The following is an 18,071-nucleotide window of genomic DNA, read 5'->3' as shown; positions in this document are numbered from 1 at the left end:
TGGGTGGCTCAGTGGGTTAAAGCCTCTGCCTTCGGCTCAGGTCATGGTCTCAGGGTCCTGGGATCAAGCTCCGCATTGGGCTCTCTGCTCAGCGGGGAACCTGCTTCCTCCTCTCTCTGCCTGCCTTTCTACCTACTTGTGATCTCTGTCAAATAAATAAATAAAATCCTTTTTTTAAAAAAAGAACTTAATAAAATAGAAAACAAAAATACAACATAAAGGATTTTTTTTAATTTCAAGAGTTATTAAAGGAAGATTGAATACACCATACATAAAGCATGTTGGGAATTAAAATAAAGATATCACTATAGACATGCAGAAATTTCAAAGGTAAGAGAATATAATAAATATCTCTACACCAATAAACTGGAAAAACAGATGAAAAGGACAAATTCCTAGGACAATACAAACCACCAAAACTGACTTATTAAAAAAAAAACAGAAAGACCAACCTGTCCTATGAGCATCAAAACATGAACTCTGTAGTTTAAACCTCTCCCACACTGAACACATCAGGCCAGGTGGGTATAAGTTCTACCAACCTTCCAAGGAAAGCCTTCCAGAGAACAGAAAAAGGGAGAATATTCTCCAACTTAGTCTCTGAGTCTCACCTTTTAAGGAAAAAGAAAAAGAAATAGCCAAGGGAGGGGTGCCTGGGTGGCTCAGTGGGTTAAGGCCTCTGCCTTCGGCTCAGGTCATGATCCCAGGGTCCTGGGATCGAGCCCCGAGTGGGGCTCTCTGCCCAGTGGGGAGCCTGCTTCCCTCTCTCTCTGCCTGCCTCTGCCTACTTGTGATCTGTCTGTCAAATAAATAAAATCTTAAAAAAAAAAAAAAGGAAAAGAAATAGCTAAGGATCAGAAAAAAAGGTAAATAACAGTAATTCATAAGCATAAGACAAAAAACTTACACCCATATTAACAAACTGCATTCAACAGGGTGTACAAAGTTAACTTCGATCACGGTAAGGGGCTGGTTTTCTGCTCACCGCTCTGGCTGTTCTGGGGGAGACGCAGAATCAGTAAGGGGCATGAGCTAAGACTACACATAATGAAGACTTTGCCTTCAACAGCCTGGGAGGACCTGAAGAAGGAACTTCTGAAAGAAGGAAACAAAACTTACCAAAGAGTAGGCAGGCAACATGGTACCAACAGGCTGTCCATTAAAAATAGGCACCCCAACAAAACACAGAAAAAGACAAGGAGGGTTACTTCACGAAGACATTGAGTGAATTCTTGGAATACCTAAGACAGCATTCACAGATGGTGCACCATGGGGGAAATGATAGCAATAGGCAGCCAGAAAGTAAGGGAAGAAATGGAATCTGCTTCAAAGAGAGAGATTTGCTGGGAGGAAGATAAAACAGGCAGGGGGCGAGATGACGGTCACAGTGTGTTCCCCCCGCCGGCTGCTTTTGAGAACTAAGACCTGGGCACCAGGGAAGTTTTTGGTGGGAGGCCCTAAGGCACAAAACAGCCAAGCGCCTGGCCAAACACAGCCCAGCTCTTGGTGCGTGTCCTTTTGCAAAGTAGCATTTGTGTGGGCTGGGAAGCACCTGTCCAGGTTTGTCCAGCTGATCCCAAAGACAGTTTGCTGTCCGTGGCTGCTGTAGAAACTTGGCCCTGCGAAGCATTTTAAGCATAACTGCTCTAAAAATCCAAATTCAGGCCACAGTTGCTAGTCCAAGAGATTCAGTTCAGCATGGGATACTCTTAACCCATGGACATAGAAATAGCTAAAAGCGTTAACTTTCGCTAGCCATTAGCACTATCTTTTTGTTACAATCATATTAGATGTGGGTGGTGAACCCACTGTACAAGGTCAGAGCCAAACATCCCTCAGAACCGGGGTCAGAGCCAGACTTCCTGGGTACCCATTGCACAAGGTCAGAGCCAGACTGCCTTGGAACCTGGGGCAGTTGAGGATGTACTGACGATTCTAGTAAATGACCTGGATGTTTCTGAATTCTTCCCACCAAGGAGCGTTGCTAACACCTATCCGCATAAAATCTTTTTTTTTTTTTTTTTTAAGTATGAGACATTTAAGTTGTATTTGCTGGACTAGGCACTGGCAAACTTTTTCTGTAAATTCCAAATAGAAAATACGTTTAGGCTTTAGGGGAAACTGTTCATCTCTGCAGTTGTGCAAAATCAGCTGTGGACATTATGAATGGGCATGGCTATGTTCCAATCGATTTCTATTTACAAAAAGAGGCAATGAGCAGAATTGGGCCAACAGGCCATAGTTATTAATGCCTGCTCCAGAAAAAACATCACTTTTACAGGTAGGACTAAGTGTTTATAATACCTATTTGTAATAATCATCTTTTCTCAAGAACAACTGAAAACAATGCATTAATGTCAACCACTCCTAAACATGATACATTTATTTTTAATTTTTTCTTAAGATTTTATTTATTTATCTGACAGAGAGAGAGACAGTGAGAGCAGGAACACAAGCAGGGGGAGTGGGAGAGGGAGAAACAGGGTTCCTGATGAACAGGGAGCCCGATGTGGGGCTCAATCCCAGGACCCCAGGTACACGACCCGAGCCAAAGGTAGACACTTAATGATTGAGCCACCCAGGCGCCCCAAAACAAGATACATTTAGAGATAAGAATTAATTATATCATTTTTTTCTTCTAACATTTCTTTGTATGTATTTTACTATTATAAGAGGAATTTATTTATTTACTAAGATGCCATGAAATTCTCTCTTAAATATTGGGGGAAGAAAGTTTATCTGCTTGAAGAAATAACTTTGGCCAAGTTGACTTTATCTCAGATTGTTAGATGAAAATCTGTGTCAGTAAGTCACCTCCTTTTCAGATTACAGGAGCAAGAACTGTCCCAGTTCAACTCTGTGCTAGAAGACCCTGCATGAAATCCAGTCCATATGGCATAGAACAAAGGAAAATTATAAAAGCAGGTGGTGGGTATTGGAGAGGGCATGGATTGCATGGAGCGCTGGGTGTGGTGCAAAAACAATGAATACTGTTACGCTGAAAATACATTTAAAAATTTTTTAAAAAAAAGGAAAAAAAAGCCTACCAGTTCCTCCTTTTTTTTCTTTTTTTTTTTTCTTTTTTTAAAGATTTTATTTATTTATTTGAGAGAGAGAGAGAGAAAACAAGAGCAGGGTGAAGGGCAGAGGGAGAGTCAGGCTCCTTGCTGAACAGAGAGCCCAATGCGGGACTCCATTCCAGGACTCTGGGATCATGACTTGAGCTGAAGGCAGACGCTTCACAGACTGAGCCAGCAGGCACCCCTAGCACTTCCTCTTCTAAGTATACACTCAAGTGGTGTTGCCCAAATGTTTTCTCATTATCACCAACCTAAGGAGCCATTTTTTCCTAATCGTGCACCCCCCTCCAACTAGATACTAAGGAATAAGGCTTTGTTGGATAGGGCTGAGGTTTGGAGGGCCAGAGACCATTGTATTATCCATGATTCCTTTGCTCCCCAAAGGTTTGACGGTCAGGGGCAATGCCACCCCACTGAGAATGCATGCCTTGGGTGAGTGGGTCTCCAACTTCAGAGTTCTTGGGAGTCACCTGGAGTGCTAAGACAGATCACAGGGGCCCAATCCACTGCCAGGGTTTCAGAGGCAGCGGGTCTTGGATGGAGCTTGAGAACTCCTGTAGCCCATAATATGTGAGCAGCACGAACTGCCTGCTGAGCACTCCATCCATTACACACCAGCCACTGAGCAAGCAAGGAAGGGCTGCCTGGTGGTGGTGACCACAAGTATTCCAGGCCAGACTGAGACTACTTTATGAACAGGATTCTTCCATGGATTATGATGGGCTGTCTAACCAGCCCACAGTCCTTTAAAATTGCCCCTACCGCAGCCAAGAACGAAGGCTAGGTGGCCATACCTGGACCACAAAAGCCAGCCACCCCCCCAATCCACAGTCAGTTGAGATCAAAGTGAACCCATGATGCACAAGAAAACCAATCCACGAGCCAATCTGATTCTTTTAAGAGACTTTAAATGATGTGAAAAAGGTATCACAAATGATCTTGGCCCTTTAAGGCAGGTACAAGGAGAGGCCAGGGGACATGACGGCAAATGAAAGTCAAGGTTACAAGGAGGCAGGAGATACAAGTGGGTAATGTTAGCAGCTTTGCAAGGCTGAGAATGTAACAGCTGCTGGTGCACATCCCAACAGAAGAAGCCTGGCTGCATCCCGTGCATTTCCCCCTGCACCTTCCAATGCCGCATCTCCACGGGGACCTCCATTCCTTGTCGACAACAACCCCTTTCTCAACAGACAGCACAGTAGGTACATGAACCAACACTGCACTCCCCACTCACGCCACCTTTGCTACTGATATTTCTGCTAAAGTCCAGAAGATGGCCTGAGGGGGGCCTTCCTGATGAGACAACCCAGCAGGAGGGACCTGTGGCATTGGAATTCTGGGGGAGGGGAGAACAGAAAACCCTCCCCACCCCCCACTTCAAAGAGCAGGACAGCCAAGGCCACTTCGAAACATCACTGCTGTCCCGAAGGTCACGTGCTTGTCTGAATGGCAAGTCACCTAATTTAATACTTTTCAGTGACACTCCTGTTTTTATGATTTGCATTAGTGTTGGAACTTTCAGGCAGCTCAAACAGAAAGCTGTTCTTTTTAGATTTTCATACAAAAGCAACACACGTCTTAGCTCTGCCTCAAATTAGCCAAACTCGCCACTTACCAGTCCAGTATTTTCTTCCCTTGAAAGCTAACAGTCAGTGGACTAGTGCTCTGAGAACAAAAGGTCAAGTAAAACCTCATTAGTTTTGATTATCTAGGGAGAATTTCAACATAAAATAGTGATCTGGCTGAAGTGTCGATATTACTGAGCAGTCAAATGAAGGCAGAAATTCAAACCAGCCCATTCAGAATATGTCCCCAAAGAGAGGTCTACCTGAAAAGATCTCATTCAGTCCATACAAAAGCACCCACTTGTTGTAAACTGAATGTGCACGTCAGCAACAAAGAGGCACAAACTACTGATCTACACATTGACTTGGATGAATAAAGGCATTATACTGAGTGAAAAGAGTCAGTCTATTGGGGCGCCTGGGTGGCTCAGTTGTTTGAGCGGCTGAGTCTCAATTTCGGCGCACGTCATGATCTTGGAGTCCTGGGATCGAGCCCCGAGTCAGGCTCCATACTCAGCCTGGAATCGCTTGAGAGTCTTTCCCTGTCCCTCTGCCCCTGCCCTCTGCTCATGCTCTCTCAATATATATAACATAAATATACAAAATCTTTAAAAAAGAAAGAAAGAAAGAAAGAAAGAAAGAAAAGAGTCAGTCTCAAAGGGTTATAAATTATATGATTCCATTACACGACACTTTAGAAAAGACAAAACGATAGTGATGGAGAACAAATCAGTGGTTTCCAGGGCTTTCAGGTGGCAGTTAGGGGACAAGGAATGACAAGGGATAACATGAAGGAGGTTTTGGGGGTGGTGGATTTTATTCCTTATTTTAATTATGGTTGTAGTTACATGAATCTATACATAGGTCAAAATCCACAGAAGTGTAAAGCAAAAAAAAAAAGGTCAATTTTACTGTCTGATAAATTTTTAAAATACTTAAAAGTATGTGCCAAGGAAGTGTTTAGAAACAATGTATACTCTTTTTTTTTAAAGATTTTATTTATTTATTTGACAGAGAGAGATCGCAGGTAGGCAGAGAGAGAGAGGAGGAAGCAGGCTCCCCGCTGAGCAGAGAGCCCGATGTGGGGCTCGATCCCAGGACCCTGGGATCATGACCTGAGCCGAAGGCAGAGGCTTTAACCCACTGAGCCACCCAGGTGCCCCCAAAATATATACTCTTAAATAGATGGCCCCTGACCCCTGTGATCCAATTTATGCAATGAATCTGCACATTTTCTTTTCCTTTCAGAATGAAATTATACACTGCAGCCCAGCTTAGGCTAAATTAAGATATTCTAAATCAAAAGGACCTAATCTCATGAAGAAAAATCGTAATGCTGCAAAGTTGAGAAGCATGCCATGTGCTACGCCAGTATCAATACAAAAACACTACATAATGTCATGACAAACACTGAGGACAGAGCCGAGACTAAAGAAACGTTAACTGTTCTGAACTTGTGAACTACAAACTCCTCCTGCAGGCCATTAAATTATATGTATCCACCAGTGATTTTTTTTTTTGTAAATCGTGTGTGCAAATAATGAAACATAATAAAATATATTTATCCACTAACTAAATTATGTTTTGTTTAATCTACTTATATGTTGTTCTATCAACCATTTCCTTTTTTTATTTTTAGATTTCATTTATTTATTTGACACAGAGAGAGAGCACAAGCAGGGGAAGCTGCAGGCAGAGGGAGAGGGAGAAACAGGCCTTCCACCGAGCGGGGAGCCCCATGTGGGACTCAACCCCAAGATCCCAGGATCATGACCCAAGATGAAGGCAGACATCTAACAACTGAGCCACCTATGTGCCGTGCTGTATCAACCATTTCTTAATTCATCAACATAAATATCTTTTTCTGATTATAGAAAAAGATGAGAAGGAAAGGAATAAAATTCTCTGATCTACACCTAATAGGATCCCTATCAGAAAATGGTGGTGGAAGGAAATGTTTGGTTTTGGTTCCTGCTGTTTAGGGGTTCTGTACTTTCATTATGCAAATCATATTGTGCAAATCCCACATATAATAACTACTTAATAAATAAATAAAGGTGAAAAATCATTTAAAGTTACCACTGGATAGAGGAAAATTTAATTTCAGAAATTTGCAACTGGAAATGGTGCCTCAGTGGCCTCAGTGGTTACGCATCCAACTCTTGATGTCAGCCTAGGTCTTGATCTCGTCATGAGTTGAAGCCTGGCAGTGGTCTCCACACTGGGCATGGAGCCTAAGGAAGGAAGGAAGGAAGGAAGGGAGGAGGGAGGGAGGGAGAGAGGGGGAGGAAGGGAGGAAAGAAAGAAAGAGAGAGAGAGAGAGAGAAAGAAAATAAAGTTGCAACTGGACCAAGTAAAACCTATGAGTTTGCAGCTTACTGGCCATAGGGTATAATTCAACCCCCAAAGCTACAGAAAACACTCATGGGAAAAACTGAAACATTACCCATTAAATGTGTCACAGATCAGATTTACAATTAGGAAAGCAGCTGGAAATGTAAAGCAGCATGAGATCCACAGAATGAACCAAACTCAAATTCAAAACAACTGCCACAGCTAGCCAACACATGAGTGAAGGAGACCCCATGGAACCCAACAAGAAAAAAGTCAAAGACCAGAGAGACAATTTGAAAAATGGCACCACACAGGATCAGATGTGACAGTTTGATGCTTTTCTCAAAAATAGACCTTCCTCAACTGAGACAGGTCAAGCGGCAGAGAGCTGAAGCCAAATGAGCTTTAACAGTGAAAGTACAGCACCCCCAAACAGCAGGAACCAAAAACAAATAACAACAAAACAAAACAAGCCAACAACAACAACAAAAACAACAAACGAAAAGCAAAACAAAAACACAAAGCCACACACACAAAAAAATACCCTCAGGAAAAGTAAATCAAATCCATATGAAAATCTTTGGCCACCAAATCTGCAGGCACACTGAAGACCTCTACAGGGCCAGGCTAAAGAAACAGCCATGGGAAGTCACACAAACAGAAGTCAGCCGCTATAGATCACAAAGGAGACAAAGTCTACCCTTTGAAGATAGGCAGGTTGAACAGCTACTAGATCAAAATCTAAAAATCCTCAGAAAACACACACCAAAAAAAATTGAGCTGTTACACTATATCTGCAATATCTAATTTTCGACCAAAAATTATTCAACACACACACACATACACACACACACACACAAAGCCAGGAATGTGTGACCCATACTCAGGAGGGAAAAAAAAAAAAAAGTTGTTAATATAACTGATTTTAAACAAACCCAGATGTTGGACTTTGCAAAGGCCTCAAAACAACTTTATAAATATATTTGAAATATTAAAATAAAATAATTCAAAAAATTAAAAGGAAATATATGGAAAATCTCAACAGAGAAATAGCAACTACAAAAAATAATGTAAATTCTAGAGCTAAAAAGTACAATAACTAAAAATTTTCAATGAGCTCAACAACAGATTGGAGATGGCAGATGAACTTGAATAGGTGCCAGTAGAAATTACCCAACAAAGAGAGAAAAACGTTTGAAGAAAAATGAATAAAACCTCCGAGACAAAACTTAAAGACATTATGAAGCACCCCAGCACACACACAACTGGAATCCCAGATAAAGAACAATGAAGGCAGCATTTTTTTTTTAAGATTTTATTTATTTATTTGAGGGAGAGAGAGAGAGAGAGAGAGTGAGAGAGAATATGAGAGGAAAGAAGGTCAGAGGGAAAAGCAGACTCCCCATAGAGCTCGGAACCCAATGCAAGACTCAATCCCAGGACTCCGGGATCATGACCTGAGCCAAAACAGTGGCTTAGCCAACTGAGCCACTCAGGTGCCCTGAAAGCAGCATTTTTAAAAAACTGAAGAAATAATGGCCCAAAACTTCCAAAATATGGCAGAAAACATAAAGATTCAAGAAGCTCACCAAAGCCCAAGAAAGATAAACAGAACTAAAATCATTTCTAGACACACTAGTGTCTATACAGTCATATAATCTATATAGTCAAACACAAAAAAAGCTAAAGTTAAAGGGAAAACTTTGAAAGCAATCAGAGAAACCTATGTGTTATGTATGAGGGTATAACAATAAATAACTGGCTAACATCTCACCAGAAACTATGAAAGACAGAAGCTTGGAAAAACATATTCAAAGCACTGAAGGGAGTGGGGGAATTATCAGTAATAATTCTATAGTCAGCTAAACTATCCTTCAAATATGACTATAAAGTAAAATACATTTCAGTAAACAAAACCTGAGATATTTGTCGCCAGCAGAACCACACTACAGCAAATTCTAAAGGAAGTATTTTAGCCTAAAAGAAAAATGACGCTGGATGGCAAGTGGGACCTATATTAAAATTTTTTTAAAGGTAAGTATGTGAGAAAGATTTTAGCTATACTTATTTTATTTATTTTAAAAGATAAGACTACTAAATTAAAAATTATAAATCAATAAAGATAGGTGTATAACATGAACAGATCTAATATATAACAATAGCACTATGTAAATAAGGGATGAACAAAAATACACTGTTAAAAGATTTCTATATTTCACCTGAGGTAATTCAATATTAACTGTAAGTAAATCAGGAAAAGTTTAAGAAGCATACGTGATCCGCAGAGTAAAAACTAAAAATGCAAAAATATAGAACTAGAAAGCCAATAGAGAAATTAAAATGAAATACTAAAAAATATCTGATTAAAATAAAAGAAGATATGAAGGAGGGACAGAGGAACAAAAAAAAACAGAAGACACAAAACAAATTGCAAATGAGAAGACCTTAGTGTAATCATATCAATAATTAAATGTAAGTGGACTAACACTCCATTCAAAAGACAGACGTTTTTAAGACTAGGTTTAAAATCCAAGACCCAGGGATGCTTGTGTGGTTCAGTCAGTTAAGTGTCTGTCTTCGGCTCAGGTCCCAGTTTCCTGGGATTGAGTCCTGCATTGGGCTCCTTGTTCAGTGGGGAGCCTGATTCTCTCACTCCCTGCACTTCCCCTGCTTGTGTGCACACTCTTTCTCTCTCTCTCTCTGACAAATAAATAAATAAAATCTAAAAGTAAATAAATAAATAAATAGGATCCCATACCCAGCTGTATGCTATCAACAAAATATATGCTTCAGATAATAAAGACATGAACAGAATAAAAGTAAAAGGCTACAAGCTACAATACAAGAATATATTCCATACAAATCATAAGCATAAGAAAGATGATGGGTCTATATATATATTAATATCAAACAAAACAGACCTCATAATAAGAAATATTACTGAAGACAACTGGGGACTTCATAATGATAAAATGGTCAATATATCAGGTAGGTATAACAATCATAAATATAGATGTGACTGATAACAAAGCTTCAAAACACATAAAGTAAAAACTAACAAAACTAAAATGAGAGATGAATGCACAATTATAGACTTTCACAAACTCTCAGAAATTGATAGAACTAGACAAAAATAATCGGTAAGAATGTAGAAAATCTAAACATTATTAATTACCTTATCCCAAATGATATTTCCAGAACACTAAACACAATACCTGCAGAATATACACATTCCTTCAAGTCTACAGGGCATGTCTACAAATACAGACCATATAATGAGCCATCAACAATTCTCAATAAATCTTAAAATATTAAAAAATTCAAAATATTTTTAAACTGTTAAATTTATATTTATATTAATTATATTTCTATTTATATAAATATAAATTTAAATTGATATTATAAATTATGTCTATTTATATATGAAATAATTATTTATATTATAAATACATATAAATTAACCTTATAATTATAAAATTAATGTTTAGAATATTTAACAATTTAAATATTAATATTTAAAATAGTAAAATAGACTACATTCTTTTACTGCAAAGGAATTAAGTTAGAAATCAAAAATAAGGGGTACCTGGGTGGCTCACTGGGTTGAGCCTCTGCCTTCAGCTCAGGTCATGATCCTAGGGTCCTGGGATCAAGCCCCACATCAGGCTCTCTGCTCAGCAGGGAGCCTGCTTCCCCCTCTCTCTGCCTGCCTCTCTGCCTACTTGTAATCTCTCTCTGTCAAATAAATAAATACAATCTTAAAAAAAAAAAAAAGAAATCAAAGGCAAATCAATAAGTAAAACATTTGGAATACCTGGAAATTTAAAACTCACTTTAAAACACTCATAAAAATCACAAAGTAAATTTAGAAAATATTCTGAACAAAATAATAATGAAAATTGGTAAACTGATAAAATAGATTCCATCAAAATTTCAAATGTTTGCTCTCTGAGAAATACTGTCGTGCCAAAATGAAAATGTTTTCCAAATATATATCTGATAAAGAACTGACACCTAGGGGTGCCTGGGTGGCTCAGTGGGTTAAAGCCTCTGCCTTCGGCTCAGGTCATGATCCCAGGGTCCTGGGATGAAGCTCTGCATCTCATCGGGCTCTCTGCTCAGCAGGGAGCCTGCTTTCCCCGTCTCTCTGTCTCTGCCTGCCTCTCTGCCTACTTGTGATCTCTGCCAAATAAATAAATAAAATCTTTAAAAAAAAAAAAAAAGAACTGACACGTATAACATATGAAGAAACTGCAATAAGCAAAAACCCAATAAAATATGGACCAAAATATTTAACGAACACTTAAGTGTTAATAAGTGACCATCAACAAAGCACGCGACAACATAATCAATATCGTTTGCAATTAGGGAAATGCAAATTAAAACCAAAATTAAATACTACTTCCCACCTTGTAGAATAGGTAAAATTAAAAAGACTCACAATACCAAGTACTGGCAAGGATGTAGAGTGGCTACAACTCTCACACTTTCCTGGTGACAATATGTATGCAATTATTCTAACAGAAATATTTTTATTCTGTCTCTCCAAAAATAAGCTAATCCAGCAAAAGGCAGTAAAAAAATTTTTTTCATTGGCAACATATACCTGAAGCATATATTTTCATTAATTTTATACTGGTTTGGTACTTCTTAAATGAAATAAACTGTTGAGTAACTAAAAGTCAATTGCCACTTAAAAAAAAAAAAATCAGTTCATGGATGAAACGACGTGACCCAATAAGCAGCTTCAGAGAACTTTCCACCACATTTGTGGAATTCATCAAAAATGAAGAAGAAACAGAAATCCAAGCACCTAGTCTGGTCTACCTTAGCTTGACAATCTTTTAAGGTCCTCCTTCCACTTTGAGTTCTGGGTCAGCCTCGGGAAAAAGGAGGAGGCCACAACCAACCTCTCTACTTGAGTGTCCAGACTGACCTTGACAAGTAGTTAACTAATGGAGTTACTTGCATGGGAAACTGGTCATCTCACACGGCGGGGGGCGAGGGGGGGGTTGACCAGGAGTGGGGAGGGAGAGAAGTGGATTTGTTCCATCCTGGACAGGTGGAACAAACACATAGTATGAACAACGTTCTACAGCACAATCAGCCTTCTGAGCCCCAAGAAAAACACGTGACCCAGGAGAACGGCATGTCCATGGTGGTTCGCCGGGAGATTATTCTTGCTAAAATTTAGGACTTCATAAGAACTGAAGGACAGGGCTGGGTCCGCTTGGAGTAGAGATGTTGACAGCCTTTAAAAAATTCAATAAAGTATTAAAGAAAATGACTTTAAAGAAACAGACCAATCCCCGAGGCAAAATGGTCCTAGGATCACACTCATTTCTCCTCAGAGCCCCTAAAAATAAGTCCCAGTGTTTCACCACGACCTTGTTATCATGGCTGACGTCCCCCTCCTCTGAGGTAATGTCTATAAATCTTGGCATCCCGTGTGCTTTTGCGCCACATGTCAGCTATTAGCGATGGTATTTTTCCTGACAGCTAATGGGTAGCCTTAAAGAAAAGAAATGAAGAGTGTCATGCTTTGCAGAGTCACTTTACACCATTAGTAGCAATAAGCCTTTATGAGGGACATGGCTCTGCCTGGGAATCAAAAGGATACGTTTTTCACCCTATTTGCCAGTACAATGAGAAATGAGAAAATGAAATCCATACCTTGGGTTTACTTGGGTTTATTTACAGGACGGCCGAATTAGTGACACTTTCTGTGCCAGAAGACTCTCTCCAAGGAACACATGTGCTGAGGGAGTCCTCCGACGCAGGCAGACATCTACGGGGCCTCCCCACCCCATCCTCTGCCTCCTCCCCAGGGCTGTGTGTCCCTTACCTTTCCTTTTGATCGTGTAAAATCCAACAGCTGACCCATCCCGCCACAGAATCTTTGCTTGCTCCTTCACAGAGTGAGGTAAAAAAAACATGTCTCGGTCATCCAAATTTCTCTCCAGTCTTCCAAAAATAACGACATTTAGAATGAAAAGCACAATCCTTTCCCCAAATGACTGAACCTTTGAAGGGGGGGAAAAAAGAATTAGAAGAAACAAAGGAAGAACAAGCAAGTGAGAGAGGAAAATCACACATGATAAATTTTGCACTTGGAATCAACCCACACATCAGGGCCAGGTGTGCGTGCCACCATCACACGATTCCCCTTGTGCTCAAGAGCCAAAATGTGACTCACAGTTTCTCACCAAGGTTTTCACAACCCTGACCTTTCACACCCATCGGCCTCCAGGAGTGAGGGGCAGTCCCAGAGGGGCCTCCCTGGTCCCCAAGGCTACCTATGTGTAATGAATATAAGTAGACAGAAAAAAGTCCATTGCAGGTCAACAAAACAGGAAGTAACCTCCAGGGGGGTCAGGCAAGACATTTCAGCAGATCCCCTGAATGTGTCTAGAAATAAACCCAGTCCACCTTTTTTTTTTAAGATTTTATTTATTTATTTGAGAGACAGAGATCACAAGAAGACAGAGAAGCAGGCAGAGAGAGGGGGAAACAGGCTCCCTGCTGACCAGAGAGCCCCATGAGGGGCTCGATCCCAGGACCCTGGGATCATGACCTGAGCCGAAGGCAGAGGCTTAACCCACTGAGCCACCCAAGCGCCCCCGTCATTTTTAATAACAGACCCAGAATTCTGGCCTTCAGAAGGAGGGCAAGGAATTGGGGGGAATTAAAAAAAAAAAAAAAAAAGAACTGGGAGGATCAATGGCTACATCAGAAATGTGATTTTTCGATGGCTTGTGACATAGTAGATTTGGAGCACATGCTACAGTCCCAATCCCAGAGAACTACCAAGAATCAAGGGCCATCTTGTTCTAAGGCCATCAAATGAAACCACTTCTTGCCCACCACAATGTCATGGCAGGTAAAGAAAGTATGTGGTCAAGGTCAGGCCCACACAGAGTTTTAGCATTAACAAGTCGAAATAAGGGGCGCCTAGGTGGCTCAGTGGGTTAAAGCTTCTGCCTTTGGCTCCAGTCATGATCCCAGAGTCCTGGGATTGAGCCCCGCATTGGGCTCTCTGCTCAGCAGGGAGCCTGCTTCCTCCTCCATCTCTCTCTGCCTGCCTCTCTGCCTGCTTGTGATCTTTATCTGTCAAATAAATAAATAAATAATCTTAAAAAAAAAAAAGTCAAAATGACTTCATGGTTCTGTCTGTTAAGATTTTCTGCATTTGGGGGCACCTGGATGGCTCAGTGGGTTAAGCCTCTGCCTTCAGCTCAGGACATGATCCCAGGGTCCTGGGATCAAGCCCCGCATTAGGCTCTCTGCCCAGCGGGGAGCCTGCTTCCCTTCCTCTCTCTCTGCCTGCCTCTCTGCCTACTTGTGATCTCTGTCTGTCAAATAAATAAATAAAATCTTTAAAAAAAAAAAAAATTCTGCATTTGGAGAGCCCCCGGGTGGCAAATACATAGCAAAAACGGAGGCCTCCAGCTTCTGCACCTACAGCAGACATAACTAATCAATCCCACTCTATGTGGCTCAGCTTGGATAAGGTCACAGAGTCCTTCTACATGCACTCCTCTGGACAACCACAAGCCCGCACTAAATGTGATTCTTTTTTTTTTTTTTTTAATTTTATTTATTTATTTGACAGAGAGAAAGATCACAAGTAGGCAGAGAGACAGATGGTAGGGGGGAGCAGCCTGAGCCGAAGGCAGAGGCTTAAACCACTGAGCCACCCAGGCACCCCTAAATGTGATTCTTGACATGAACCCAATCAGCTATTGATCAAGGGACAGCATTGTTTTATTAGATTTTACTCTGGCAAGACATGTGTGACATGACAAGATTTTACTCTGACAAGACTATGTGACAGCCTACGTGTGGGGGTGTTTGTCCCCCATCCTATGCAGCACCATGGCATCAGCAATGCCATTGAATGGCCTGTGACTCCCACCCACAAGCTAGCATTCAATTCTCCCACCTGCGGGAGGTCCTGATTTATAGGTAAGGAAAGAGAAACCCAAGGAGGGTAAGTGATCGCATTTATTCATTTCCCTGTCTCATTCCAAAGAGGACTTAGGACACCTGGACAAGGGCTCTGTCTGAGGCATCAGGCTCAAAACAACAGACCAGGGCTTTCCCAGGTCCCAGGCTGGTCCCAACCCATGGTTGCCGCAAGCATCTTCATCCATTACAACTACGGCTTTGGAAAAGGGAACATTAATATAAATATCTACACTTCGTTTTATATTGAATACTTAATTCTTACATTTTTATCATCATCATCATCATCATTTGTGACCGTGACTTCTCAGCCTAGCTTTGCTGGGAGATCTTTAGCAATGCCCAACTTTCTGAGCCTCCGTTTCTCCCACTGATCAAGGGAGAAGATTGTCTGACGCATCCTTAAACCACTTGTTTAAGGGAAGGATGGGTAAAAAAAAAAAAAAAAAAAAAAATACATTTGTTTTCAAATGCTCCAATAACAAAAAATAAGGCAGCTGTTGCCCCCCGCCTTACAAACAGCACAAAGTGTTCAGTGCCAATAAATCTATTAATTGGTCCAGAATGTAAAATAGTTCACCTTCATCTGGAGCCAAATCTTAAATGAGGAAAAGATTTGTGAAAACCACACCAGCTCAGCTCTGAGAAGCTGCCGCAATTTTGTATCTCAGACAGTAGCAGCCAAACCCAGTTCAGACTTTGAAGAATCACTAGCTGGTCACAAAACCTGAGTGGGGTGATGTAGGAGGTTATATTTTTCAACTTATAAAACCAAAAAGTTCAGAGGAAAGCCAGAAGAGAAAAGCAGATTGCATCTGGCAGAAGGGAAATATCCAATCAAAAACTGGCAGGAGAAAAAGGAGAAAAGAAAATGCACTGAATTTATCCAATTTCATTATGGGGGGCGGGGGGAGAAATGTGTGTGATTCTGACTTGGAAACATTTCTGGAAACACAAAGCCGAGATCCAGTTCTAATCCCTCAATTAGGACCACTAATTATGTTAACAGAAAGAACATTAAGCATTTTTTTTTTTTGGTAATTTATGAAGAATAGTTGGCTAAGAAACAAAATATAATTAAAAGGAAAAAAAAGTCAAGACCCCAAAATCTTGGGGGATGGTTGGGGGAGATCTATCTTTACAACACGGTTCATTAAGAGCAGGTAACATCCAAGTTTCTTTCTGTTCACAACATAGGCCACATTTTTCAGAAAATGTGGGGTTTCCCTCATCTAAACACAGAGGAATTAAAAATGAAACAAGTGAATACTCTTGTTCTGAAAATAAATAAAATAAATAAAATAAAATATGAAAGAATTATTTAAAGAGCACGTTAGACTTCTCCTGGCATTCAAAACACCCAACCAGTAAATATCTCTGGCCCACCTGTGGGAAGAGTCCAGCACAGCAAGACAAATGGGCCAGGCCACCCCACTGGGTACCTCACACTCATTGGCTGAATCTCAAGCCATAGTTAAATCCCCTGGCGTCGGGGTGGGGAGGGGGAAACTTTTCAAAACAGTATCTACCGAGTCAATTAAAACCAGACCTGAAAATATCCTGCTGTTTGCAACAATATGGATGTAACTAGAGGGCATTATACAAAGTGAAGTAAGTCAGACAAAGACAAATCCTGCGTGATCTCACGTGCACGTGAAATCTTAACAAAGCCCAACTCATCACAACAGAGACTAGAATGGTGGTTACCAGGGGCTGGGGGTGGGAGAAGAGAGATGTCGGTCAAAAGGTACAAACTTCCAATTATAAGATGAATAAGTTCTGGGAATCTAATATACAGCAGGGTAATTATAGCTAATAATACTGTATTATATTAAAGTTGCTAAGACAGTAGATCTTAAATGTTCTCATCACACACACAAAAAATGGTAACCATGTAATACAAAGCTGGTGTCAGCCAACACCACGGTGTCCATCATTTGGCGATATGTAAGTATACCAGATCAACACCTCCTGTGCCTCAAATTCACACAATGTTTATGTCAGATATATCTCAGTAAAGCTGGGGAGGGGGAACAGGCACGCAAAAGACAACCCACAGACGGGAAAACAATATTTGCCAATCAAAAAAGGCAATGTGCTCAATAAGGACTTGCATCCAGAATATATGAAAAATGTTGTAACTCAACGGTCAGACGTCAAGTAACCCAATTAAAAAGTGGGCCAAGGATTTTAATAGATATTTTCCCAAAGGGGATGTATGAATGGCCAATAAGTACATGAAAAAATGCGTCACAGCTTTGGCCATCAGAGCAATGCGGCTCAAGACTGCAGTGAGATACCACTTCCCACCCAGTCAGATGGAGAGCATACAAAAACAGACAATAAACAAGTGACAGGATGGACATGGAGAGATGGAAGCCATCAGAGGTTACCAATGGGACTATTCGTAGTACACCTGCCGTGGAAAATAGTTCAGTGGTTCCTCAACAAGTTATATAGAGAATTACCACGTGACCAGCAACTCCACTCCTGGGTATATACCCAAGAGAATTGAAAATACATGTGCTCCCAAAAACTTGTACACAAATGTTCATGGTGCCGTTATTCGTAATGGCCAAAAGGTAGAAACAACACGTGTCCATCAACAGATACACGGATAAACACACATGCTCGATCCATGCAGTGGGAAATGATCCAGCCATAGGAAGGAATGCGGCTCTAACACACACGACAGTGTGGGTGAACATTGAAGACATTACACTCAGTGAGAGAAGCTGGACACAAAAGGCTACATATTATATGATTCTAGAGATCTCAAAGTCCAGGAGAAACAAATCCACAGAGGCAGACTCCTTGCCAGGGGCTGGGGAAAAAGAGAAATGAAGGGTGACTGCTGATGGGTAAGGGGTTTCTTTTGGGGGCAATGAAAACATTCTAGAATTCAAGAGCGGTGACTGGGGCACAACTCTGTGCAAATACTGAAAATCACTGAACTGTACACTTTGAAAGGGTGAAATTTATAGGACATGAATCGTATCTCAATGAAGTTGTTGTTTGAAGGAAAATAAAACTAAATTTTGTTTTTCTTTTTTAATTCATTCAAGCGAGGGGGGAAAAACTGTATTATCAATTCCTTCTCTAAACCAGACCCAAAAGAATACTGGTC

General features: G+C 40.7%; 1 protein-coding gene across 1 annotated transcript in view; it reads right to left on the bottom strand.

The window, feature by feature from the left end:
* Positions 1-18,071, bottom strand: part of LOC111152640 (family with sequence similarity 169 member B) — a 65,172-nt gene that overhangs the window by 18,639 nt on the left and 28,462 nt on the right. The window contains 1 exon segment of the mRNA XM_022511179.1: positions 12,825-13,002. Coding sequence (XP_022366887.1) covers positions 12,825-13,002 — 178 coding nt within the window.

The sequence above is a fragment of the Enhydra lutris genome, unplaced genomic scaffold (genome assembly GCF_002288905.1).
Source record: "Enhydra lutris kenyoni isolate GAN:26980312 unplaced genomic scaffold, ASM228890v2 scaffoldscaffold29, whole genome shotgun sequence".
NCBI lineage: Eukaryota > Metazoa > Chordata > Mammalia > Carnivora > Mustelidae > Enhydra > Enhydra lutris.
The sequence above is the reverse complement of the archived record's forward strand: the minus strand, read 5'-3'. Positions and strand labels throughout refer to the sequence as shown.